This window comes from Salmo salar, chromosome ssa25 (genome assembly GCF_905237065.1).
Source record: "Salmo salar chromosome ssa25, Ssal_v3.1, whole genome shotgun sequence".
In the NCBI taxonomy this organism is placed as follows: Eukaryota; Metazoa; Chordata; class Actinopteri; order Salmoniformes; family Salmonidae; genus Salmo; species Salmo salar.
The window spans coordinates 31,108,313-31,135,090 of NC_059466.1; the positions used below are offsets into that span (position 1 = coordinate 31,108,313).

Below are 26,778 nucleotides of genomic sequence, written 5' to 3' on the forward strand. Positions count from 1 at the left end.
AGGGTCAATTTTAGATAAATTCTATGCATTTTCAGCCATTCCTGAACCTGAGACCAGAAACAGGCTGCCTGAGGGCAATACCAAAACAAATGGTCTATTGATTCTGTATCCTCACAACAAAATCTGCACAGCTTCGATGATTTTCTGCCCCAAATATTCAACATTTTGTTGGTGGCAAGAATTCTATATAATAATTTTAGCTGAAAAGCACGAAGTCTTGAATCTTGCGTTGTTTTATATATCAACTCCTACACCCTGTACCATGGAATCGGTACATCAAAAATCTCTTCCCAACTATTTTGCAATCTGTATGGCACAGTTGTCAACATCCTGGTCCTCAAATGAAACTGGTATACTTTCCTATTTATGCTATTTTTATTCCTCCGCCAGTTTTGATCCTTTATATTGGGCAGACAGACCAGTTCCCTACCTCCTCCCGCTGCCACCTGCCTCCTCCATTTTTGGTGCAATGCTGTAATCAATTGGTTGTAGTCTTGGATTGAGCAGACCTTCCCGTACAATTCTGATAACTCCATGAAGGACATAACTCTACCATTACAATATAATTTAAGAACAGAATACCCTTTTTAAACATCTTTCCCATAAATACAGGTATTTTATCAACCAGCACATTTGAGTTCAGCCATAATATTTGTTGTAATATTTGTTCTATCTTTTCAAGGTGATGAAATTGAAATTACCTGTTGTTACTTACAATGCTCAGAGTCCATAGCCCACTGGCCATCCGATCATAACATCATTTGATTGTGATCTGTGTGTTGGTTCAGTGTCCGGATGATAATCTTGAATGTTTGAGGACACGTAACAAACTTCCTGAGTGATTTCCTACAGTTGGTATAATTCACTTTATTAAACAGGTTGTTGTTTTGCTTCTGACATTTTAGTCCAGCTGAGACCAGTTATGGGTGACTTATAGGTGACCTGTAGATGACCTGCACCAGCCTGACTGGTGAGATGAATGATAGAGGGTGAGGAAGTTGTGTAAACCTGCTACTGACTGCTGGTACCATTGGTACTGGCAAATAATCTGCCATTAAAAAGGCCTATGGCTTTTAAAAAGTATGACCGTATATTCATAAAGAATAGAAATGTAAAGGGCAAATTTAGGTCTGGTAGGCCTAGTCTGTTGGCCAGTGTAATTAAGATGCAGGTGTATTGTCAGTGGCTCGTGAAGGCAGTGTGGACCCATAAACACATCATGGGGTGTGTAATGCTGCGTTCAAGTGCTATCGGAGTTATCGGAAGTTCAGTGGGAAATTTCACTTGAAAGACCGTCCAAGTTGGAGTTACAAGCGGGAAACTGTGAGAAAATGTTGTTGCCCGAGTTGCCGAGTTGTGACGTTTCAGCACCGACCTTTTACCTTTTCAACCAAAAGATGACAACAAATCCGTTTTGGACAACTACAATATTGTTTGGCTAATGTAGCTTGTTTGAACATATATTGTACATTTTAAGCAAGTTAGCTAACTTTACTAAAAATAATTTTAGCTAGCTTATTAAGCTAGCTAAAATCTTATTGGTTGAAGAATTGGTCTGACCAAAAATCACATGAACAAAATTAAGTTGTATTTCCGACATCACTAGGAAATAGGAAGCTCAGATGAGCATGTGAATGCAGCATAAAAAAAGACCAAAGGAAAATCTCAATTGCATACTCCTTGCGTCCTCTCCTCGCACTTCGTCTCCTTCTCAAAACTTATTGGATGAGAAAGCCAGAGGTCCCTCCCCTCTGACCTTCTCCTCCAATGAGTTTTGAGAAGGGAAGGAGAATAGAGGATGTGAGGACTATACAATTGAGATCTTCCCCATGTTGAAGTTGCAGGTTAGGAGAGCATTTTAGCTAACCCTAACCCTTTTCGGGACATCAAATCAAAGTTTATTTGTCACGTGCGCTGAATACAACAGGTGTAGACCTTACAGTGAAATGCTTACTAACCAACAGTGCAAAAAAGGTACATAGTGAACAATAGGTAAGTAAAGAAATAAAAACAACAGTAAAAAGACAGTGAAAAATAACAGTAGCGAGGCTATATACAGTAGCGAGGCTATAACAGTAGCGAGGCTACATACAGGCACCGGTTAGTCGGGCTGATTGAGGTAGTATGTACATGTAGATATGGTTAAAGTGACTATGCATATATGATAAACAGAGGGTAGCAGTAGCGTAAAAGAGGGGTTGGCGGGTGGTGGGTGGCAGGACACAATGCGGATAGCCCGGTTAGCCAATGGGCACTGGTTGGTCGGGCCAATTGAGGTAGTATGTACATGAATGTATATTTAAAGTGACTATGCATATATGATAAACAGAGAGTAGCAGCAGCGTAAAAGGGGGGTTGGGGGGGCACACAATGCAAATAGTCCGGGTAGTCATTTGATTACCTGTTCAGGAGTCTTATGGCTTAGGGGTAAAAACTGTTGAGAAGCATTTTTGTCCTAGACTTGGCACTCCGGTACCGCTTGCCATGCGGTAGTAGAGAGAATAGTCTGTGACTGGGGTGGCTGGGGTCTTTGACAATTTTTAGGGCCTTCCTCTGACACCGCCTGGTGTAGAGGTCCTGGATGGCAGGCAGCTTATCCCCAGTGATGTACTGGGCCGTACGCACTACCCTCTGTAGTGCCTTGCGGTCGAAGGCCGAGCAATTGCCGAACCAGGCAGTGATGCAACCAGTCAGGATGCTCTCGATGTTGCAGCTGTAGAACCTTTGAGGATCTGAGAACCCATGCCAAATCTTTTTAGTTTCCTGAGGGGGAAAAGGTGTTGTCATTCCCTCTTCACAACTGTCTTGGTGTGTTTGGACCATGGTAGTTCGTTGGTGATGTGGACACCAAGGAACTTGAAACTCTCGACCTGCTCCACTACAGCCCCCGTTGATGTTAACGGGGGCCTGTTCGGCCCGTCTTTTCCTGTAGTCCATGATGAACTCCTTTGTCTTGCTCACATTGAGGGAGAGGTTGTTGTCCTGGCATCACACTGCCAGGTCTCTGAACTCCTCCCTATAGGCTGTCTCATCGTTGTCGGTGATCAAGCCTACCACTATTGTGTCATCAGCAAACTTATTGATGGTGTTGGAGTGGTGCCTGGTCACGCAGTCGTGGGTGAACAGGGAGTAAAGGATGGGACTAAGCAAGCACCCCTGAAGGGCCCCGGTATTGAGGTTCAGTGTGGCAGATGTGTTGTTGCCTACCCTTACCACCTGGGGGCAGCCTGTCAGGAAGTTCAGGATCCAGTTGCAGAGGGAGGTGTTTAGTCCCAGGATCCTTAGCTTAGTGATGAGCTTTGTGGGCACTATGGTGTTGAACGCTGAGCTGTAGTCAGTGAACAGCATTCTCACATGGGAAAGGGCAGTGTGGAGTGCGATTGAGATTGCGTCATTTGTGGATCTGTTGGGGCGGTATGCGTATTGGAGTGGGTCTAGGGTTTCTGGGATGATGGTGTTGATGTAAGCCATGACCAGCCTTTCAAAGTAGTAGTAGTCATTTGGGCAGGTTACCTTCGCATTCTTGGGCACAGGGACTAGGCCTACATCAAGATAACAAGCTAATATGAAGTTAGTTAGTTAGCTGATGATATTTCACTTAGCTTTACAGTATGTAAAGTTGGCTAGCTAGCTAGCTAGCAACTCATTAGCATACTCACAGTGGCCTGCTTTAGCTAGCGGGCAATCTTTGGGGCGAAGCGTTGTCCAGTGGGCCGTAATGATCAGCCAGTCATATAAAATATTTTTCTTCCAGAAGAAAGCCTTTTACTTTAGAATACAACATCCTCATCAAATCAATTGATCATAATAAATATGGCCATAATAACGTAGGCCTATAGCTGCTGTCAGCTATCACAGAGTTTTGAAAGACCTAATGTATTCTCATGGTCAAATATTACAGTAAGGGTCAGATAACTGGTAAGAGTCAGAGACCTGGAAGTGTGGTGCCAGGACAACAACCTCTCCCTCAATGTGAGCAAGACAAAGGAGCTGATCGTGGACTACAGGAAAAGGCGGGCCGAACAGGCCCCCATTAACATAGACAGGGCTGTAGTGGAGCGGGTCGAGAGTTTCAAGTTCCTTGGTGTCCACATCACCAACGAACTATCATGGTCCAAACACACCAAGACAGTTGTGAAGATGGCACGACAAAACCTTTTCCCCCTCAGGAAACGGAAAAGATTTGGCATGGTGCATCCTATATAATAGGCGGTGTCAGAGGAAAGCCCAGAACATTGTCATAGATTCCAGTCACCCAAGTCATAGACTGTTTTCTCTGCTACCGCATGGCAAGCAGTACTGGTGCGCCAAGTCTAGGACCAAAAGGCTCCTTAACAGCTTCTACCTCCAAGCCATAAGACTGCTGAACAACTCTTCTTGAACTGCACTGTTGGTTAAGGGATTGTAAGTAAGCATTTCACGGTAAGGTCTACACTTGTTGTATTCGGCGCATGTGAGAAAGAAAGTTTGATTTGAAGAGCACAATTCTCCAGCGTGCCAGTGGCCATCGAAGGTGAGCATTTGCCCACTGAAGTTGGTTACTATGCTGAACTGCAGTCAGGTCAAAACCCTGGTAAGGACAATGAGCACGCAGATTAACTTCCGTGAGGCCTCCCTGCTAGCTGTGCCACTAGAGATTATTGGTTCGAGATCATGCACTGTTGCAGCCGTCCGCGAACTGGAGACCCATGGGTCGGCGCACAATTGGCCCAGCGTCGTCCGGGTTACGGGAGGGTTTGGCCTGCAGGGATGTCCTTGTCCCATCGCGCACTAGCGACTCCTGTGCCGGGCCGGGCGCAGTGCACGCTGACACGGTCGCCAGGTGCCCGGTGTTTCCTCCGAAACACATTGGCGCGGCTGGCTTCCAGGTTAAGTGGGCATTGTGTCAAGAAGCAGTGCAGCTTGGTTGGGTTGAGTTTCAGAGGACGCACGGCTCTCGATCTTCACCTCTCCCGAGTCTGTACAGGAGTTGCAGCGACGAGACAAGACTGTAACTACCAATTGAATACCATGAAATTGGGGGGGAACGGGTAAAAGTAACAAAAAATTGAATTAAATAAAATAACTTCCCTGAGACGGTTTCTGCAGAAATTCTTTGGATGTGTAAACCCACAGTTTCATCGGCTGTCCGGGTTCTGGTCTCAGATATTCCCGCAGGTTAAGAAGCCGGATGTGGAAGTCCTGGGCTGACGTGGTTACATGTGGTCTGCGGTTGTGAGGCCGGTTGGACATACTGCCAAATTCTCTAAAACAACGTTGGCGGCGACTTATGGTACAGAAATTAACATTCAATTCTCTGGCAACAGCTCTGGTGGACATTCCTGCAGTAAGCATTGCAAATTGCATGCCCCCTCAAAACTTGAGACATCTGTGGCATTGTGTTGTGTGACAAAACTGCACATTTTAGTGTGGCCTTTCATTGTCCCCAGCACAAGGTGCCCCTGTGTAATGATCATGCTGTTTAATCAGCTTTTTGAAATGCCACACCTGTCAGGTGGATGGATTATTTAGCAAAGGAGAAATGCTCACTAACAGGGATGTAAACAATTCTGTGCAGAACATTTTAGAGAAGTAAGCTTTTTGTGTGTATGGAACATTTCTGGGAACTTTTATTTCAGCTCATGAAACCAACACTTTACATATTGCGTTTATATTTTTGTTCAGTGTAAATACCACGTTAATGAGAAAATATACCTGGCCATTACAACATATCAAAGATGTTTCACCAAACTCAGTTACTGTTCAACTTTTTCTCCCGTTCTGCTAGCAGGTTTCTCGCCGCTCATTTCCCACAATACCCTGCACATTTCTCTGTGTGACATCAAGATGGAATGGAGGCGGACCTTCTCCCGCTGACGCCACGTCTGGTGAAAATGTACTGTTAGTTTTCCCCGCCTACTCAGACAGCTCACCTAGTCTATCAGCTCCCCCTCTGTAATGTTAACCAGCTAGCTAGTAGCAGAAAGTCGCTGTGGCTAGCGAAGTAAATGAAAAAATAGACATATTGTACTGTAGCTAGTTAGCTAGCTCCGGCCTTGGCTGTAATACCGGCTAAGGCATAATAAGAAAAGTAACGAATAATTGTTTATAACTAACGATAAAATGGCGGAAAAGCCAGAGGCTGGAGACAGCGAAGACGAGGTTGAAGATGTATACGAAGTGGAGAGGATTATTGACATGCGAACGGAGGAGGTAACGAAACTAGCTAGCTACTGCTAGGCAGTTTTAGTTAGCCATCTAGCTGAACGTTAGCTTTATCTAGCTACACAATGCGACAACAATGAGAAGGTTTATAAAACTGGGAACCGTGATGCATTTATTTAAACTGTAAATAGACAACATAGCTAGCTAGACATGCTAAAATGTCCACGCACAGTTAGCCAACCGAAAGGAAATTGAAATGGCTGCACAACTTTGCCCATACGACATCCTCTCCTTGCGCTAGGCCAAGGTCGGACCGACTGATGTTATTCCTTCGCGTTTCTGGACTTCAGCCAGCCCCACTTGCGCAGACTTGCCAAATAAAACAAACTCTCTGTACTAAGCCTTGCACAACCAAGTCGTAATTGTCTTTAATGACCTAGCTAACTAGCTACATGTGCTAGTTAATTTGCTATGCTAGTTGGTTAGGAAAGTGCTAACGTTAGCAAACTAGCTAATAGTCTATACATGTTTTATGTACGTTAGCTAGCTAAATAGCTAGACGTATTAGCGATTAAGCAAATTGTCCACGGTACCTAATAAGATGGTACAGACCAGAGCTATTAAGATATTACTAGCTGTTACAGTTTGGCGGATAGCCGTTGATTCTTAGGTAACGTTAACAGTTAGTGTTAAGGGCATGCAGGACATTTTCGACCAGTCTCTAATCGGCAATACTTAAACAATTCCCGACTTGGAAACCACCGCTGTCTTCTACACTTCCATGGCTAGTTGCAGGTTTGACCGTTGGAATTTAGAAAATGCGCTTTTTTTTTTATTAAGTCTTTTTTTTTTTTGCACCATGAAGTAATACAATAATGTATACCGCCATCTTGTCTATTTCAAATGGACAAGATGGCAGTGTACACATTAGTTTGTTGACATGGAACAACTGACTTACCTGCTATGCTAATTGGTGTAGACAGTCAACCATTTTTCTTACACCAATTCAATGCTTTTTATGTATAAGGCCAAGTTCACACTTTGGTGGTGGTGGGGGGCAGCAGAGTTTGGCAAAGGTCCCTAACAATCACAGTTGGCTACCACATTTCAGTCTGGTGACATCACTGTACTACACTATAGAAGAGAGCAGCTGAGTTGCCACACAACATGGGCCATGTGTCACTGAGTGCTTAAGCAGTAGGCTCCTCTATTAAAGTGCAAGCAAGAATCTGTGTGTGTGTATAAGTAAAGGGAGAGAATGTGTTTGTGTAGGTCTGATCTGTTTGAGATGGAGAGAGTGTTAGGTGAATGGGAGAAAGAGAGGATTTCTGAGGCTTGTGATTGTGGCTCAACAGCGATTCAGAGTGAATCACCCAGCCCCGCCAAACCTCCAGAGTTCCGGAAGAAGAGGGGAGGGCAATATTGGAGGAGGGTGTGTGGAGAAGTCACTTGCACAGCCAGTTCCTCTTATCTAAATTGCTCTTGAGCTGAGAGTATGAGGGCGGGAAAAAGGAAAACAAAGCCTCTGAGGGAGGCGGGTAGAGAGAAACCTGACTCTCGTTGTGCTTTGTTTACAATCACAACCAGCCATGCACTGTGCTGCAGTCACACGTGTACCTCATTTGAACCAGAACACATTACTCACATGCTACAAACAAGCAAAATCTACTGTCAAAGTAACCAGGTTTTCAGCCAACCTTTTTATGTGAGTAAAGGACATGTTGGATAAAGAATGTCACGACAGGAGTGATGAAAATTTGTCTAAACTTTCCAGATGTCGACAAAACAAAATACGCTAGACAAGGTGGGATCTTTTTGTGAGAAATGGCAGTGGAAGCACCTTTATGTGCTAATATTGATATAATAACCATAATATCAAAATAAACTTGACGTCTCGTGATATGTTGTGGTCCTGCCACAACGACTCAGGAAAGCATGCAGTTTATTAGGCTACAGATTAAATAAGTTACGATAAACTCCACAGGGTGGTGAAAGTGCACGATGATGAGCTTGATTCTTCTTTCCAATAAATATCTAGGCTCTTATTCTAGTGACATGATGATCATGCTTGGCTGTCATTTGACAAATAGAAATTCTCTCTTTTGTCCAAAATAATCTCATCATGTAGGTAGCCTACCCACACTGTATCTGGAAACTATTGGCTAGAGCCACATGCCAATAGAAGAGTGGGCACATTTGCTATAAAACGCAACATGTTTGTGACAAAACGATCAGTAGAGTTGAAAATGAGATGGAAACCCATTTAACTTGGGAATTTAACCTCAAAAGTTGTTTATGTGCAATATGATATCACGCACAGCCTTTTATCGGCAACAAGTACATTTGATGGAGACATCTCTGGTGGGGAAAATGCGTATATTGTTTTTATGCAGATTTTAGAATATTCACATGAAAATCTGTCGCCAATTGTATGGAAACCTAGCTAGTGTCAGAACGGTTATCCCCTGTGACTGGTTCTCTTTGGTGTCCCAGTGCCCTGGATGGGAAGGAGGGGACTGGGAGTACTGGCTGTGTGCCACATTGCCAGACACAGCCGCTTATCTCCATCTGTTTGTCTCAGATGGAGAGGTCTGAGTAGGCATGGATCAGACTTAATACAAACTCTGTCAGTCTTTTTTATACACACAGGAGGTCTATGAGTAGGTGTAGGCCCAATACAGTCACTCAGTCAGTCTTCATCTTCTGCAATGATATGAAAGAACTGGACTGGTAAAAAAAAAAAATTCTCCATATTGCTCTCACCCACTTGTATTTGCCCTTGTCTTTAGGGGGAGGTCCTGTACCGCGTTCGCTGGAAGAACTACTCCTCTGACGATGACACGTGGGAGCCTGAGGCCCACCTGGAGGATTGCAGGGAGGTGCTGCTGGGCTACAAGAGGGCTCTGGCAGAGGCTAAGGTCATGAAAGACCAAGATGCTAAGAAATGCATGGTAAGTCCCACCCAGAAGGATCATAGCCATCGTAAGAAAGGCGAGTCTAATTGTTGGAATGGAAAGTGCTTTATATGACTGACTGTTACATTAACTACCTTTCGAGTAACCAATATCACTTTCAATGGCTGATGTGAATGTCCCCTCTCCTCTGTAGAAGTTGCCCATGAAGAGTGATGTGTTCGATGCTGACTCTGACAGCGACAGTGATATTGACAAGCCCACAGACATGCATGTTAAGAAGAAGAAAAAGAAGAAGCCCAGAGAAGAGGAGGAGGAGGAGGCACCTCCCCTGAAGGAGAAGAGGAAAAAGAAGAAAGACAAGCGCAGGGAGGACTTCAGGCCTCGTCCGGCACCGGAGTCTGATGAAGAGGAGCTTTCCCCTCCCCCAACCCCTGGCCGCGGAACCAAGATGTCCGACTCCAAAAAGAGATTTGTTGACTCCGATGAAGAGGAAGAAGCCCCTGTGCCCTCCAAGAAGCACAGGAAGGACAAGGCCAAGGATGGAGGGAAGCACGGGAAAAAAGAGAATGGGGAGGAAGGGAAGAAGAAAAATAAGAAAAAGAAGGATCGAAGGGGTGATCTGGAGTCCACTGAAGATGAGGCCACCGCCCCCCTGGAAGAGGAGCTTAGCGAGGGGCCATCTGAGTCCCAGACGGATGATACCACCACAACGGAAAAGTCTCGCGCTGATGACAAGCCAAAGAATAAGAAGGGTAAGTCAGAACTGAAGCTGCAGGGCATCAAGGACTTCCTTCAGGACAAGAAAGGCAAGAAACTGGAAACTTCGTCGCCAATGCTCTCCGCGAGTGGCCTCGCAAAACTAAAGAGCCTCACTTCCTCCAAGAGCCAGGGCCGGGATGAGCCCACACCAACCTCTGACTCCAGTGACACTCCTGCCCCGGCCCAAGTCCACAAGAAGGCCAAGGGCAAGAGCCACGAGGCCACTCCTGCACCGTCTAAAATTCCCTCTTCCTCATCCTCGTCTTCCTCTTCCTCCTCTGGTGCAGGGGCCAGCACTAGCAAGACTGTGGAGGAGTCTAAAGTTGTAGTGGGTGGGGATAAGGAGCCGGCCGCCTCCACTAACCTGTTTGAGAAGTTCCTGCTGAACTGCGAGGCCAAGGACCGTGTTCCCCGCAAACAGATGGTCCACCAGCCCACCCCCACAGAGAACACTAAACCACCAAAGGTATGCCAAGCAGTTCTGCACTAAATGTACGGGGTTAGTAAATAAATGCTGGTGATATAGCCAGTGGCAGGGCCCGCAAAGTCTATCTTAAGCTGCCTCAAGTAAAATCTTAATATATTTATGTTCAAATTTCAGCTCATAGGGAAAATTGAGAAAAGGACCAAGCCGACAAAGGAGTCACCTGCTCGGAAGTCAGAGCCAGATAAGTCCAAACATACAGACGGTGAGAAAAATTAAAAGGGTCCGTTGTTAAGCTTTTCTTTTTTTGAATTGTGTATGAATGTAGTGGACGCAGCCACTACATATTGACTCAATCAAGACATAAACAAAAATGTGACTGACATTTTAGTAATTTAGCAGACACTCTTATTCAGAGTAACTTACAGTAGTGAGTGCATACATTTTCATACTTTATCGTACTAGTCCTCCGTGGGAATCGAACTCAACCCTGGCGTTGCAAACTACAAACTCAGCCACACTGGAACCCCTTTTATGCCACCTTTTTATTTGTTTATTTTCTCTTATCTAACAGCATTTCGGCCCAGTCAGAGCCCTGGTGCTATGGAGACTGGTGACAGGGTGGAGGCAGAGGAGGAACCCGCCCAGAAGTCAAAGTTCGGCGGAGAGGACCGGAGGGAGGAGGCTCAACGTTGGGAGAGGAGGACCCAAGAGGATGACAGGAGGAGGAGGAGGAGGGAGGACAGTGAGCCACGTCTCTTCATCGCCTGTGACGACAATCAAGACCCCTTGGAGAGCGCTGACAAGTCTGGTACGCAGTTTGGTACGCCACAGAACCAACAAACATACATACATACATACATACATACATACATACATACATACACACACACAAACATACATACATACATACATACGTACATACACTCACACAAACATACATACACACAAAGACACACCCAGAAAAGTCAACACACACACACACACACACGTCTGTTACAAAACCTACCATTATTGCTTACACCTATCCAATCCTTTCAGATCTACACAAGTGTTTAGGGGCAAATGGTTGTTTCTGGATAGAGACTCTCATAATGGCCATGTGAAATAATACTAAATGTACTATTGGATGTGGTTTGTGACTGACAGACAAAGGGCAAGCCTCTCTTAACCTTGGAATGGACCTCAACTTGGACTGGATGACACTGGAGGACTTTCAGAAACATTTGAATGGAGAGGATGAGATTCTCTCTGCTCCACCTCTATCTCCCAGTAAGTGCATACCCTCTTTCTCTCTCATGTTTCCCAGCAGTCTTTCAACATCGGCTGTACATGGACCTCTCTCTTCCACACATGCATATAGACAACTACTGATGTGAAATCTGTTTGTCCCTCAGGTGAGCTGCGGGATGCAGTGAAAAGTGGGGATTACATGTCTGTGAAACTTGCACTCAATTCCAAAGAGGACTACAATCTGGACCAGGAGGTACGTTCTGTGTTCCATTCTCCCCCCTGCTTTGCTCCTGTCTTTGGGGAGCCCCAGCTGTTCCACATATTTATTCAGTCCCAGTACAAGCACTAACTAGTCACAACTAGTCAATTAAAGATGTTTTTACCTTTTGTTAGAGTAGCCTGTGTGTGTGTGGCTATACTTGTGAGTTCATTCAAATGAGGACCATTTTGCGACATACATCACAGTTCTCTTCTCATAAGCTTTAGCTTTGTTCTCGGGTTTTCCAACAAAAGAACGTTAACCAACTTGGGGTGGCAACAGATTGGCTTTTGATACATATGTTTAGCTATTGCATATACGTCAGCGCCAAGTACCATAATGAATTACTCAATTAAAGCCACAATATGTTACTTTCATTCCAGAAATGACTGCAGGCGCAGTACAAAGGACTGGAAATTTAAGTTACAGATTGCTGCTTTAATTAAATATATTGTGTAGAATGCATTTTCATTTAGCCAGTCTGGTTCAAACATAGATACAACTGGATCAACTTAACTTAGCCATCGAGTTATAAAACAGTTTAAATATTGGATATAACGTGAGAGCCAGTGATGGCATGCAGAGGTTGAATACCAGGACATTGAAAGAGAGAATCCGACTACAGTACCTGCTGACTGTATCCATTGAGGACCGCTAAGCAATCAAAGGTAAGCAGATTATCCCCTTTAACTACTCAGTTATTTAATTTAGCCTAATGGAGCTACAGATTGTTTTGTAAAGATGTGTTAAGCTTGAATAGGAAAATGCAGTTAGTAAAATGTAATGTTTATTACATTGCTTGAAAAACAAGTTTTGCCTATTATCATACCTAATAAACTGTTGTGCCAACTTTGTCTGGCAATGAATAAATCCAAGCTTTATATTGCATTGAATGTTTGTTGTTGTGCACAGTTGTCAGATAATTTTCATACGTTACTATGGAGACAGCTAAAGTGGTCTCAGACAGGTATTATCTTCTCATTAACAGACAAAGAACATGATGAGCAAGAGGTCAAAGAAGCTATAAGATACAACATTTACCTCAGGTACAGTAATGCCTTCAGAAAAGTATTCTTGCACCACCGCAGAGCATGTAAAACTGCTGCGGACATAGCAGTACTGACATTTCACTCATCTTCATTATCGACAATGAATAGCCGAAAAACTAAAATAAAAAACCTTCCTTAGTCACTCATTACAATACCAGTTTGCACATTTCAGCTTTTGCCATGGTTGTCTTTGTGTACAATAATAATTAAATATGAATCGAACAAAACCTTCACAGTTTAACAAACTACTGCCATAAGCATGTATTCTATTAACAAAATATGTATTTACATAGGCTAATATTACTTTCCCAGTTACATTATTATTTTGTTTGGGTTGTTATATTGGTTGTCCAATATAGCTTTGTTTATTATTACAATTTATAAGGACTCAAAAGTATTAGTGTGGACCAATCAGTGTTTTTAAGGGCCTGCTGAATATATATTATATTTCTGAAACGTTCTGCTGCAACTGTAACTGTTGGGCAAGTACCAGAATTCATTTGGACCAGAGTTTGTTTTGCATCTTTATAGGCGGCCAAACACTCCAGGAGCTTATTCAGGTCTATTTGTGAAAACACTTTTAAATCACCCACCAAACGCTCATCATTGCATGTAGGTCACAAAATACTGAATATATTGAGGATTCAAAACAGTCATTGGCAAAATGAGGTTAGAAGCCTAGTTGCATGGCGTTTTCTTTTCTGTACCTTGTCTCCATGCAGCATCTCATCCAACATCACATTATTAATTCCTCATCAGACATATTTACAATGTCAAAACGTTGTAGTTCGCTGATTTAATACAATAAAGCCATAAACTATTCCTTGAATGGGTCACATGTGGTTTTTTTTATTATTGAAGAATTCAGTCTACACGCAGTTTGGTGCTGTGTAACCATTGCATTGATTCTTGCTTGACTGTGATTGAAGTTGAGAGCATTGTTGAGGTGCTCTTAGGCGATCATTTGAATGACTCACAATGTGTACTGTACATGTTTTCAATGAGCAGTACTATGAGGTTTTCACGATTTTAGATTTCTCTGCGTATGAAACAGGGCAGGGGACGCCAGCTTTGTCTAGTATGATGGTATAGTTGATCTAATTTCTCTTTGCCACAAAAGTTAAACACTAACTCCCAACAGCTATGAAGCTGCTTGTTTTACGTCCCACTTTTCATACATTTGAAACGAAATGCATCATGAGATTAACCTTTCATAAGTTATGAATCTTACGTTTACTTGTTCTTTTACAGGCATACACTGTTGAACAGAAGAGTTTAAGTGGCAAAGAGAAGAGTTTAAATGAGGAAGAGGATATTTTAAATGTGGAAAAGAAGACTTTATGTGATGAAGAGAAGCCTTTATGTGCAGCAGGGAATCCTCGCAGCCTGGGGAATCCTCGCAGCCTGGGGAATCCTCGCCGCAAAAGGAATTCTCTTTGCAAAGATGAGATTCCTCTATGCGAAGAGAATTATTTACACAAGGAAGAGAAACATTGTCTACACAATAAAGAGAAGACTTCGTGTGGTGAAGATAATATTTCATGTGATGTGGAGAAGACTTTATGTGACATGGAGAGAGCTTTATGTGACATAAAGAAGGATGCTGATGAAAGCAGTTCGAGTGGTGACGAGATTCACGAAAACAGTTCAGGTGATGAGGTAGAACGACAAAGACTTGATTCAAGCGTTCCAAGTGGGTCAGATCCTCTTCCATCTAATGCAGAAAGCTCATGCGAGGATGAATATGAGCAGGACCCTCCAAAAACGGCACAGGCTAAAAGAACTTGCCGCAAAATATTTGCGCCACGGAAAGGTACACGGTCAAGCTTACGTTCCAGCACAAAAATGACCGTCAGCGCATGTAGTACGATAGATGATGATGATGATAAGGGAAAATTGGACAAAAAGTACTTCTGCCTGTATTGCAATGAACCACACCACAACATTGCAAGACATTTAGAAAGGATGCACGCAGAAGAAGAAGCTGTTGCTCATGCTATCAGCTTCCCAAAACTCTCCAAAATCAGGTCTCTGTTGCTTGACCAACTCCGTAACAAAGGCAATGATCAACACAACTTAGAAATTCTTCAATTTGGAGACGGTGAAGTTGTGACAAAGAAAATACCCTCTTACAGTGGTGCTTCTGTGCGTGACTACCTACCCTGCCAACACTGTGTAGCTTTTTTTAACAAAATTGATTTATGGAAGCATGAGAGCACATGTAATGCCAGAAAAGGACAAGATGAAACGAGGGGAGGAAAAAGAGTGAGGATCCAGGCTGGGTCCTCTCAACTTGTTCCATTGCCTGTCTATTCTACTGGAGGATGTGAAGAAATAATACACAATATGAATCAAGATGACATCTCATGCCACATCAAAAATGATCCCCTGATATGTAAATATGGCAATGCACTATCTGCAAAGCATGGTCATGCCAAGTCACAGTTTACTTACATTGGTTCAAAAATGAGGGAATTGGCTAGATTTGTACTTAATGTAAATGAGATGGACTGTGATGTCCAATACTTGCATGAAGTATGTGTACCATCCAAATTCAAATTGGCCGTTCATGCTGCCAGGAAAATGAGTGGTCATGACCCTGCCTCCGACAGGTACAAGACCCCATCTCTTGCTTTAAAGATTGGCTATTCCTTGAAAAGAGCTACTGAAATAGCTTTTGGGGAGAGTCGTATGACAGAGGACCGTGAGGCAGAGGAACAAGCCAAAAGGTTTATTGAACTACTTGAAAACGATTGGAATAACTGTTTTTCCGGTCTATCCCTCAGTGCTGTCCCTCAGTGTGATGAAGTTGATGTGTCTTCACTAACTGAGGATTTGATCAAACTTCAGAAGTTTCTCAAGGTTGCAGAGGACACAGCGAAGAAAGAATTGCTGGAGAACCCCACCAACGCTGTCTGGAAAAAGCTCAATGAAACTCTTCTTGCAGAAATAGCTCTCTTCAACAGAAAAAGGACAGGGGAAGTTGCGAAAATGCTGTTGGAAACGTACACAAACAGGAAGAAAGCTCCAGCTAGTGCAGACATTTTCAATAGCCTCTCAAGGCTGGAGCAGGAGCTTGGTGACGACAAATTAACCAGGTTGGAAATAGAAGGCAAAAATGGTAGGAAAATGCCAGTCCTACTAACAGAGAGGATGATCTCATCTCTTGAGATCCTTATTGCAAACAGAGACAAAGTTGGTGTGTCAAAGGACAACCCTTATGTCTTTGCACGTAGCCTGGATGCAGCAAGCTACATCAGAGGGTTTGACTGTCTGAGGAAGTGTGCACATGAGTGTGATGCAAAGAATCCTGAAAGTCTGATCCATGCGACAGTGAGGAAAGAGGTTGCTATCCATTGCCAAATACTAAACTTGAATGAAAGTGAATTGGATCAGGTGGCAAAGTTATTGGGACATGACACCCAGGTCCATAAAGAGTACTACAGGCTCTCTGAAAATGCAGCACATCTAGCAGAAATCAGCAAATTGCTGCTTGCAATGGATCAGGTTCCAGTGGTAATTCCAGGGCCATCTGAGGAAAGGGTTGTTTCTCCTACATATGGTGAGTATTAGTTGCTTAACAGGGTATTTGGAGAAAAATGTCCATTGTGTTTTAAGGGGTTAAATGATAAATTCAGTGGAAAAATCTGTTGTTTTTGCACATTTACATGTTCACTAGACCTACATTTTTGAGAAGCTGGCAACTTATTACTCTATAGTGTTTGCTCTGTTCCTCTTCACAATATATGATAATGGCACATGTTCATGAATCCTTTTCTTCTGTTTATTAATTTCATAGGGACATCTTCTGCAGGGACATATCCAGCGGGGACAGATACTGGAAGGACATATCCTACTGAGACATGTCCTACTGGGTCATCATATCCTACAGAGACATATTCAGCGAAGTCATATACTGTGGAGGCACAGCCTTCAAGGTCATATCATGCTGGGACATATCCTGAGAAGTCATATCCTTCAGGATCACATTCTGCGAGGTCATATTCTGCGGGGACAGATTCTGCGAGGGCATATCCTACCGTGACACATCCTGCAGGGACCTATCCAGCAGGTTCATATGTTGCAGGGACATATACTGCAGAGACACATGATGCAAGATCATATCCTGCAAGTGCTTATGCTTCGGGGACGAATCCTGTCAGGTCATATCCTGAAGGGACATATCCTGCGGGGACACATTTTGTGGGTACACAACTTGCTAGGTCATATCCTGCCGGAACATATCCTGCACAGACACTTCCTGCACAAACACTACCAGCGCATACAGTTATTACGCCAACACTTCATGCCCAGACACTTCCAACGCAGACGCTTCCTGTCGGGGCAGTTCCTGAGGGGACAGGTTCTGTGGGGAAGGGTAAGGTGGGCACAGTGTGGAAACGGAGACCGTGGAGTGATGCTGCTAAGGCTGCGGTGAAGCGTCAGTTGGGACACTTTATCTCATTGATGGAGGTTCCAGGTAAACGGGACTGTGAAGTATGCCTCCACAATGAACCAGCTGTACGAGACAGGACTTGGAGGGACATCAAAAACTATGTGCACAACACAGTAAAATCTATTAAAAGGAAAAAGGGTCTTACAAGAGTGGACCCCACCCAACAGACAAAGAAAGGAGCGGCAAAGAAAGAAAAAGAAACGGAGGCAAAGAGTGCTAAGGAAAGAGTTGGTGGAACAATGACCGTATCTGCACAGGAGAGACTAGAGGCAGGTCCTGTTGCAATACCAAGGAAACAGAAAATTTGGGGTGATGAGGCTCAGGCTGCGGTCAGGCGGCAGCTAGGAGACTTCACTAAACTGATGAAGATTCCAGGTAAAAAGGAATGTGATGCATGTATTGCAGCTGAACCAGTTCTACAAGGCAGAACATGGAAAGATGTAAAAAACTATGTGCATAACACATTAATGACAATGTGCAGGAGGCATATTTCAGGCAAACAAAACATGGATAGTGAAAAACCAATTCCTGTGACACAGAAACCAGGGTTGCAACAGAGTCCAGTTGTGCATCAGAAACCAGGGGTGCCGTTGGGACATCCAGAAGATCCTCCTGTTTATCTGTCCTTATGATTACCTTGAACTAGTTTGAAAACCTCCCACGGTTGGAGGTATGCACGGATGGAGAAAGAAGATGGCTTTTGATTTAATCTGACCATCCTTGGTCACTCTGATCTCACTTTGTGACGTAGAGCAAGAATGAAGTATCTACTTTATTCTACGAACGTATCCGTAGCAACTACATAGTGATATTATGCATGCAAACTTGTTTCACAGATGTTGAAATTCTCAACTACAAAATTCCATTGTCACAATGCATTATGTGGTACCAAAACTCAGTATTTTGGCATGGGCTACACATTTGCAACCTTGGAGAAAGGAGGCAAGGAAGGATGGAATCATACCTGTTTGTTATGAAATAATTCCAATGGCCCTTTACAAAGGCTGTCAAACTGAATCTCCTGGGTCAGCAATGGCAACAAGGCCTCATGGATGTACATTTGGAATCCAAACGCACCACATGTTTCGATTGAACCATGTTGCATAAAAATGGCCACAATAACTGACTGAAATACAGTATATGCTCCACATGGATAGGTAACATGTACCAAGTACAGTGCATAATGATTAGTTTTTTTTTAACAACTTCGTAGATTGTTGTGCAAATCTATACAGTTAAACTGTTGACTTTAGCTTTTTGATCACAATACTGGTATACTTTACTTTCACCAAATGGATCTGGATCCAGATGTACAAAATGTTTTGTGTATATGTCTAGGTTAGGTTTTGAGTAAAAACAACTGACCAGCAAACCTGGGAATTTAGCAGGTTATTCCTGGTAGAAGTGCGGTGTGAATGGGTTTCAGGGCTCCATCTGTGCTAGCTGCACATTCTACATTGTCACCTCACTCAAACCTTCCTATTTTTTGGGTGGCTAATATGATATGGTCAAACAGTAAAGTTCATTATCCTCATTCCTGTAATATTAGTGTCTGCCCTCCTGCCCCTGCTTCGCTGGGGCCTGCTGGTATGATAAGTGAGCCACTCTCCTCTCTGGTAGAAAAACATTTGTTCTGGTTGTACAACAATGAGGTCTCAGCTTTCTGTAGGTATACTTTTCTAAACTCAATATTGAGCTCAGTAGCAACTATTTTACAAACAATATTTTATATGGCTTTCAGATACGGAGTGGCGAGTGAAATACGCATCGAACATTGTGAGGGCATATAGGTCTCATTGGGTAGCCTACAACTGCAGAGTTTTTTTCAGGACATTACATTTACTGATTTAATACATGGCTACTAGTAGTGGGTATCATATTTAGAGTTAGCAATCTAATGTGTTTTGAATTTCCACTTCCACAGATGTTGAATTAGCCCCAAATGTATGTTGTAGATGAAGGCAAATTCATCTTTATTGAAAAAGGAAAAACATTAAAATATAACAACAATATCCATATTGTCAACCCAAAATTCATGCCAATCATGGGATTAGGTTGCACATCAAAATATCTTGAATCATGCATTCCTGATTGGACATGTTAGATTAAACAACTTATTTCTTGAATAACATCTCGGTGTAGTCTATTACAAAAAAGAACTATGACTGACTTTATAAGATGATTACAAACATTTTATATTGCATGACGCTGCAATTTTTGTAGGTTGAGACTAAATCATGGGCTGGTGCCACCAACTGAAAAAGTTACGCACAGTTCAGATGCCAAATGTATGGCGAGTCGAAATGAATAGAAGTTAAAAGCAGGCTGGCATGGTTGAGAGCTTTTCTTGACTTACCAACTGTGCAGACTTTCTTGTTGGTTTTGGGTTGAATTCAGGCATAACAGTGACCTTATGTGTTGAAGAAACCACAAGGTTTATTGCACTAAAAGGGCAAAGTCGCACTGCGTGGTTTCACACTGCACTCTATCCCTGCTCCTCCAAAGAGAAAGTTACTTATTGTTTTGTTCGGTGCGGCGATGGAGCGGTGTATGAAATAGGGCCTAGTGCCACCAGGGGAAAATGCTAGTCTGGAGCCATGGGTTTACGTATGAAATTTGTGCCCAGCTAAGAGAGTATGGCTTGATGTTTGAGCCGCTTAAAATCCAATCATGTCAAGAAGAATGTTTAGATGAATACAGCTCCATTGTAAATTGTTACTTATTATAAATACACTATTCATACTCGATTGCTTTTGAAGCATGGTTGAGTTTATTATCATGGATATTGTACTTGTTATTAACGTTAGCGAACTAGCTATCTAGTATTCCTAGCTACCGGTATGTATCAGTAGTTTTTTAAATATTTGTTTTTATATATATATATATATTATTTTTCTCCCCAATTTCGATCTCATCAGTGACACGTTCAGATCCTATCAAAGGGCCCATTTATGGATGCATCCCAATTTTCCACCCTTCTCCCAAAGTGACTGGGAGTGTGCAAGTAAACTCTTTGAAAGAAGTATGGAATCCGCACTCAGCGTGAGTGATAGCTGATGGGTTTGGCAAGAACGGGTGCTCTTTTATTAGCAATCCCTTTACATCGCAGGTTTATGTGTGAAGGCTAGTTTATGGTTCCTAAACCGAAACCTTGTTTATGGTCACTAGTAACTTTACATTAATGGTCACTAAAGTTGGATGACTTCCCATCCAATTTCAGGCAATTTTTGGTTCTCCTATCCACTCCTTTGGCCAAAGGTTACTATTGATAACTGAAATCTGTCTTAACAATTGGAAACAGATCCTTTGTTCTGCATGTGGAATTGGTTTCAGAGATTCACACACACAACCTAGGCTATTTCTCTTATACATGTCTTTTCTACTAAATATGATGTGAATTATTAGGCATTAGCTGAACATGTACTTGTTTTATTGCTTCTTGTCAAACGATAAACATTTCAACTTTTTAAATGTTGCTATTATTCACTACGGTCTTAACCATATTGATTCACAGTAGCTGTTTAAGTTCCTCAACACTAATTTAGGCTGACTAACTTGTATAAGGTTTGACGGCTGTTGCTTCTCTGTATTATTTGATCTGCTTGCCTACTAGATAATGTTACTATTGCAAGTAAACCTCTCTGTTGCTTCTAATTGGATCAAGGAGGAATAATGTAAATAAATGAGTTCATAGTTGTCAGTTCATGTTGTTACTGCATAAGATCTGCCACAGTGTTAGGTGTTAACTGAGAACAATTGTCAGGGGTTTAAACCACACCCCACTATTTACTGTCTAAAGACCATGGACATCATTGCTTAAATAGTTTTTATCACCAACATGTATTTGTTATCAAGCTGCCTTTTGTTACCACCTGGTGCTTATTGTGTTTATTGTAAGATACTATATTTGCGCCGTTAATAAATTGTTACTTGACGTAAACTTTCTAAGCCGCAAGACATGCTCTTTCAGCTTACTTGATGTCCATCATTAGTGTTCCAACAGGGATTTGGAATTGTAACGGTTATGGAAAACAGCTGAGATTTCATGATGTTGTAATACTAGGAATCTACACTACATGACAAAAGTATGTGGACACCTGCTTGTCGAACATCTCATTCCAAAATCATGGGCATTCCAAACCCCCCCCCCCCTTTACATTTACATTTTACATTTAAGTCATTTAGCAGATGCTCTTATCCAGAGCGACTTACAAATTGGTGCATTCACCTTATGATATCCAGTGGTTCTCCTATGCATTCAGGCAGGTAGCATTCTCCTGGCATCCGCCAAACCCAGATTCGTCCGTTGGACTGCCAGATGGTGAAGCATGATTCATCAGAGAACACATTTCCACTGCTCTGGAGTCCAATGGCGGCGAGCTTTACACAACTCAAGCCCACGCTTGGCATTGCGCATGGTGATCTTAGGCTTGTGTGTAGCTGTTCGACCATGGAAACCCATTTCATTAAGCTCTCGACAAACAGTTATTGTGCTGATGTTGCCTCTAGAGGCAGTTTGGAACTCTGTAGTGAATGCTGCAACAGAGGACAGAATTTTTACGCACTTCAGCACTCGGCGGTCCCATTCTGTGAGCTTATGTGGCCTACCACTTTGCAGCTGAGCCGTTGTTGCTCCTAGATGTTTCCACTTCACAAAAAAAGCGCTTACAGTTGACCGGGTCAGCTCTAGCAGGGCAGAAATTTGACGAACTGACTTGTTTGAGAGGTGGCATCCTATGACGGTGCGATGTTGAAAGTCACTGAGCTCTTCAGGAAGGCCATTCTACTGACAATGTTTGTCTATGGAGATTGCATGGCGGTGTGCTCGATTTTATACACATGTCAGCAACGGATGTGGCAGAAATAGCTGAATCCACTAATTTGAAGTGGTGTCCACATACTTTTGTAAATATAGTGTATCACCATTGCTCAGTGCTTTATGCTTTTATGTACTTAACCTTTTGGATGAAAAGACAACACCCTATGTAAGTCGATAATAGTTCACTTTTTGAAAGCTAAACTTCTATTTTTTTAGTTCTATAAACAATTAGCCATACAGATACATTTTGATTCCTGCCCCCCTCCCCATAGTGTTTGCTACCAGAGGCTTTGGAAAGCTTTGGTCCTCAGTAATGAAGGAGTTTGTTGCCTCCTGCAGGACTCCAGCGGTATGTCCCTGAGTATGTTGGCTGCAGCAGGGGGACAGGATGACATCCTGAGGCTGCTGATAAAGAAGGGGGTGAAGGTGAACGGACGGCAGAAGAACGGAACCACTGCCCTAATGCACGCTGCAGAGAAGGTAAAACAGGATGGACTGGTTTAAACCGCCTCATTACAGTCAGTCTACACACGTATACACTACTCTTGTTTGTGTGTAAATGTCTTATGCAGGGTTTACTTACTTAACACTCTATCCTTTCTTTTTTTCATTTCAGAACTTCCTGACCACAGTTGCTATCCTCCTGGAGGCAGGGTCCTATGTCAACGCTCCGACACTGGGAGGAGAAACGGCTCTGATGAAGGTACGGAGGAGGAAGGAAAAAAACGGGGGCGATGAAGACAAATGCTGTGTTTAATTAGAAATCAACATATCACCCCTGAAGCACAGAGATTAAGTTAATCAATGACCCCTATTTGTAAATATCCTTATTTCTGCTAAAGTTCTGTGTGACAGACTTATCGCAATAGTTCCTTACCAGTAGCCTCTGTTCTTCAGGCTTGTAAGAGGGGGAATGCTGACGTGGTGCGCCTCCTACTGGAGTACGGGGCCGACTGTAACATCCTGTCCAAACACAAGAATACGGCCATGTACTTCGCCAAGGTTAGCAACAACCTGCTTGTGTACGACCTCATCAAGGACCACATCAACATGTGAGTGTTGCTGCCATGTCTCTCTTGCTCTGTAAACTTATGAGTTAGTATGTCTAAATAAAGGTACATATGTAACAGAGTTAAGATGGTACACTGTAACCCCACATACTGTTAGCAGCAAAGTGATATCTTATTCTCCCTCACACACAGGTTATCAAGTGTGGCAGAGGACACTATCCGGGCATTCTTTGAGACTCGGCTGGCCCTGCTGGAGCCGGTGTTCCCTCTGGCCTGTCACAGACTGTGTGAGGGACCAGACTTCTCTCTGGAGTTCGGCTACAAACAATCGCCTCACACACCTGGAGAGGGTAGGATACACCTACAAACAGTGCTAATCACCTGCACACACTGTATTGGGGGTTAGGGAAAACATTTAATCTCTCCTTCCAGGCTCAGGTATCCTGCTCTTCATCTTCCATGCTAACTTCCTGAGTGAGATCACAGCCAGGCTGTGTGGGCCCTGCAGTGTCCATGCCGTGGTGCTCAACGACAAGTTCCAGCTGCCCATCTTCCTGGTGAGTCTCATTCTAGATCAGGAGTACTCCTAGTCTGGAGAACGGTAGATTTTTTTTATTTATTTTTTATTTCTACCTCAGTTGATTGATTCATGTCACTGATCTTTTCCTCTTTCAATTACACCCCACAGGATAGTCACTTCATCTACTCATTCAGCCCAGTGCCAGGCATCAACAAACTGTTCATTCGCCTGGCAGAGTCGCCTACAGCCAAGGTACACACACACACACACACACACACACACACACACACAGCAGAGTAACTCATGGCCATGGTGAGAGGGAGTCTAAGCCCAGTTACTGTAAAAGACTGACAAGTTGTTGATAAATTAAATTTGACCAATACATTTGATTGATTCCATCATTCTCCCCAGGTGAAGCTTCTCATCTGTGCATACCGTGTTCAGCTACAGTGATGCGTAGCACCTGCCAAGTTCAGAGTTTCCAGGCTGCCTGGACCCCAAGCACAGCATGGGAGAGTCACACACATACCAAGATTCACACACGTGCAATCACACAACATGAAGAACAGTTTGAGACACACACCAGGCTACCTTCATATAAAGTTGTTGGACATTAAGCATCCACCCAGAGTTTGAGAGACTGTTTCTCTGGCAGAGGATTAAAGGACAAGAACAGCATATCAACCCTGGCCATTGACCAATCATGTATATTTCTGTGTGTACGATTAATACTCTAACTGAAGTCTTTGAGTTCTGCTTTTGTGTATGCGTAGGGGGACAATAGCCTGATGTTTTGTTTGTGCTCTTGATGGCATCACAGGCAAGGAGTTAATGTCAGATTCTTTGGACCAAGTTAATGCTTTGCCCAATTATACCATTTTAGAAATGAAAAGATGTTGCCTTTCTGGAGTTGTCTATATTTTATTGCCTGTACATACAGGTGTGGAATGTCAAGTTTGACGGATGTTTGTTGATTTAGGCACATTTGCCACTGTTGGAGTGGGTTAAAGTATAGCATGATGCTTCAGATGTAATTTTACTAAAGGGCTAATGTGTCACTCCTTATGAGTGAAGAATCCTGCTTCTTGGGATTGGAGGAAAACACAAAAGATGAATAGTCTAGGACTACATGAGAGCTTTCAAGAATGCATGATTTTAACTACTTTATCAAAATAGACATCCAGATCGCTTGTAAAGGTAGTTTTTGCGATGATGATAATGCAGAGCACATCCTGGCAATGATCTGCCTTGCTGACATACCACAGATATGGGATAAACATTTATCCATGATAATCTACCGTAATATGAACAGGAATTAATTTGATATGAGGATTCCTTCTGCCTTAATAGCCACATCGTTGAAATAATTTCCCCATTTGTGAACTGCTGTGAAAACTGGCAACTTAGTAAAATGGTGAAATTCACCAAAGGATACCCATGTCTGTAGTTTATTCTGAAGATATGTCAAATGTAGGCTCAGAAGCACAAGCGTATCCTATCAGTCCTTCCCGGAAGAGTTTTGAAATCTGCCACACCCTTTGAATCAGGTATTGTTTTCTCGAAGGAGAAAAGGATGCTAACATAAAAAAAATTGCATCTAGCTAAATTAATTTTTATCACTTTATACATTTATTTTGGCATTCTACCTTTTGCATTTGGAGGAGAGTCATTTCATATGGTTCGTGTTATCTGGGATCCTTTGGATGACCCTACCCAATTTTGAAGTTGAAATGTAAAATGGTAAGGGTTATGTTAAGTGGGGTTTTGAGCATATAAATCTTGGTGGGGAAAACAAAACAAAAAAACATAGATGCAAAGCCACAAGACTAATCAGTACATGACTTGCACTATAACGGTGACAAACGCTGCCCACAAACTGTTAAGCCCTACATAAAAGCTGTCCCAACAGCAGAGCTTTCTTTTCAGCACCATGGAGTGAATCCTTACCACCGCTACACCTGGCTATCAGTGGAGCCTTGTCTGGCAACGAAACAGTGTGCTGTGCTCAGATCCTTCTTGTGGGCAAATTTTGGCATCAAAGTCTGGCATTCTCTGGCTTTATGGTGCTTTCAAGACAACTGGGAACTCTGGGGTAAAAAAACAAGGTTGAATCATGACGTCAATGATCTTCAGGTCGGAGCTCTAGAAAGAGGCCAGAGTTGGAATTCTGAGTTGGATGACTGTTCAATACGTATTTTCCCAGTCGGAGCTTGTTTTCCAAGTTCCCAGCTGTCTGGAATTCACTGAAGTCTGAGATTCCCAGTTCTGTGTTTCCAGTTGTTTTGAATGTGGCAGAAATCATGCTGGATTGACAGCATGGCCAATGTATTCAACATTTTCTGACCTATGGTGTTGGATGTGAATGTTTATCCTTTTAAGCTTGGAAAAGAGACCCTTAAACCCAGACTTGGAACCCACACCCACTCCACTGAATAGCAGGCTAGTGATTGCTTTGCAATACTTGCAGTTAGCCACTGATTCCTTCCAAACCACTCATTGTTGAATTTGCAATTTACAACTTGTGTAATGTTTATGTCCAATGGCCGATGAGCACCAATACGTTTTATCTATAATTGCTCTTCATATGGCAAGGATTAAAAAGGATTTGCCAGTAGATTGTTGTATTGATTCATAATGACTGCTTGTCTAGCTTGCTAGCTAAGATTTTGAAAGTATGCTGTTGACATGATCAGCCCAATCAAAGCTACAGTAGATATAACGTGATTTGTCGTCATTTTATCTGTGGCCAAAAACCTGAGCCTTCTTTGATTGGCACTTCTAATTTAAATCTAAGGCAGCACCCAAGGCGCTTGAATTTTCGAGCTCTCCTCGTAGATTTTGCGGTGAGGTAGTGTCCCCATGAGTGATAGAACACTGAGCCAATCACGTCGCAACTAGAGAACATTACCAACCCCTTTTATTTTCTGCTGGCTGCCCTACCGCCACAGAAAGCACTGAGCTTGGCTGAATCACCTGCATTTTGGAGCTGCCTTACTCAAGAAATGAGAAAAGAGACCATGTTGTATGCGGCTTTATTAACTCAATTATTCATTTTTTTACATTTACAAACTAATGTGTGACACGTATTAAGGCCAACATAACATGCAAAGCAGGGAATTAGAAACACATGATATATATATATATATATTAATATATATATATTAATTTAGCTAAATATGTGGGGCTCTGC

General features: G+C 42.8%; 1 protein-coding gene across 6 annotated transcripts; it reads left to right on the forward strand.

Annotated features, from left to right (window-relative positions):
• Window positions 1-5,884: 5,884 nt before the first annotated feature.
• mphosph8 (M-phase phosphoprotein 8) lies at window positions 5,885-25,022 on the forward strand. 6 transcript variants are annotated; one of them, XM_014174035.2, is made up of 14 exons: window positions 5,886-6,192; window positions 8,934-9,095; window positions 9,253-10,284; window positions 10,420-10,507; window positions 10,817-11,065; window positions 11,392-11,514; window positions 11,640-11,728; window positions 22,398-22,538; window positions 22,675-22,761; window positions 22,956-23,110; window positions 23,261-23,418; window positions 23,501-23,625; window positions 23,757-23,840; window positions 24,000-25,022. In XM_014174035.2, exons 1-14 carry the CDS (start codon window positions 6,103-6,105, stop codon window positions 24,039-24,041), a joined length of 2,625 nt encoding a protein of 874 aa, XP_014029510.1. In that variant the 5' UTR covers window positions 5,886-6,102; the 3' UTR covers window positions 24,042-25,022. The 6 variants fall into 6 exon arrangements, with proteins under 6 accessions (XP_045563334.1, XP_014029510.1, XP_014029511.1 ...); XM_014174036.2 differs by having other exon boundaries at window positions 10,817-11,053; XM_045707378.1 differs by lacking the exons at window positions 22,398-22,538; window positions 22,675-22,761; window positions 22,956-23,110; ... (2 more) ...; window positions 23,757-23,840; window positions 24,000-25,022 and adding exons at window positions 14,035-16,345; window positions 16,583-21,179 and having other exon boundaries at window positions 5,885-6,192; window positions 9,253-9,811; window positions 10,106-10,284.
• Window positions 25,023-26,778: the final 1,756 nt, after the last annotated feature.

Excerpts from the sequence above, each read along its gene's own strand:
- mphosph8 (XM_014174033.2), top strand. The coding sequence starts at position 6,103 with ATGGCGGAAAAGCCAGAGGCTGGAGACAGCGAAGACGAGGTTGAAGAT. Across the intron at positions 6,193-8,933 it reads TTGACATGCGAACGGAGGAG|GGGGAGGTCCTGTACCGCGT; the intron begins GTAACGAAACTA and ends CCTTGTCTTTAG. Across the intron at positions 11,515-11,639 it reads TGCTCCACCTCTATCTCCCA|GTGAGCTGCGGGATGCAGTG; the intron begins GTAAGTGCATAC and ends TTTGTCCCTCAG.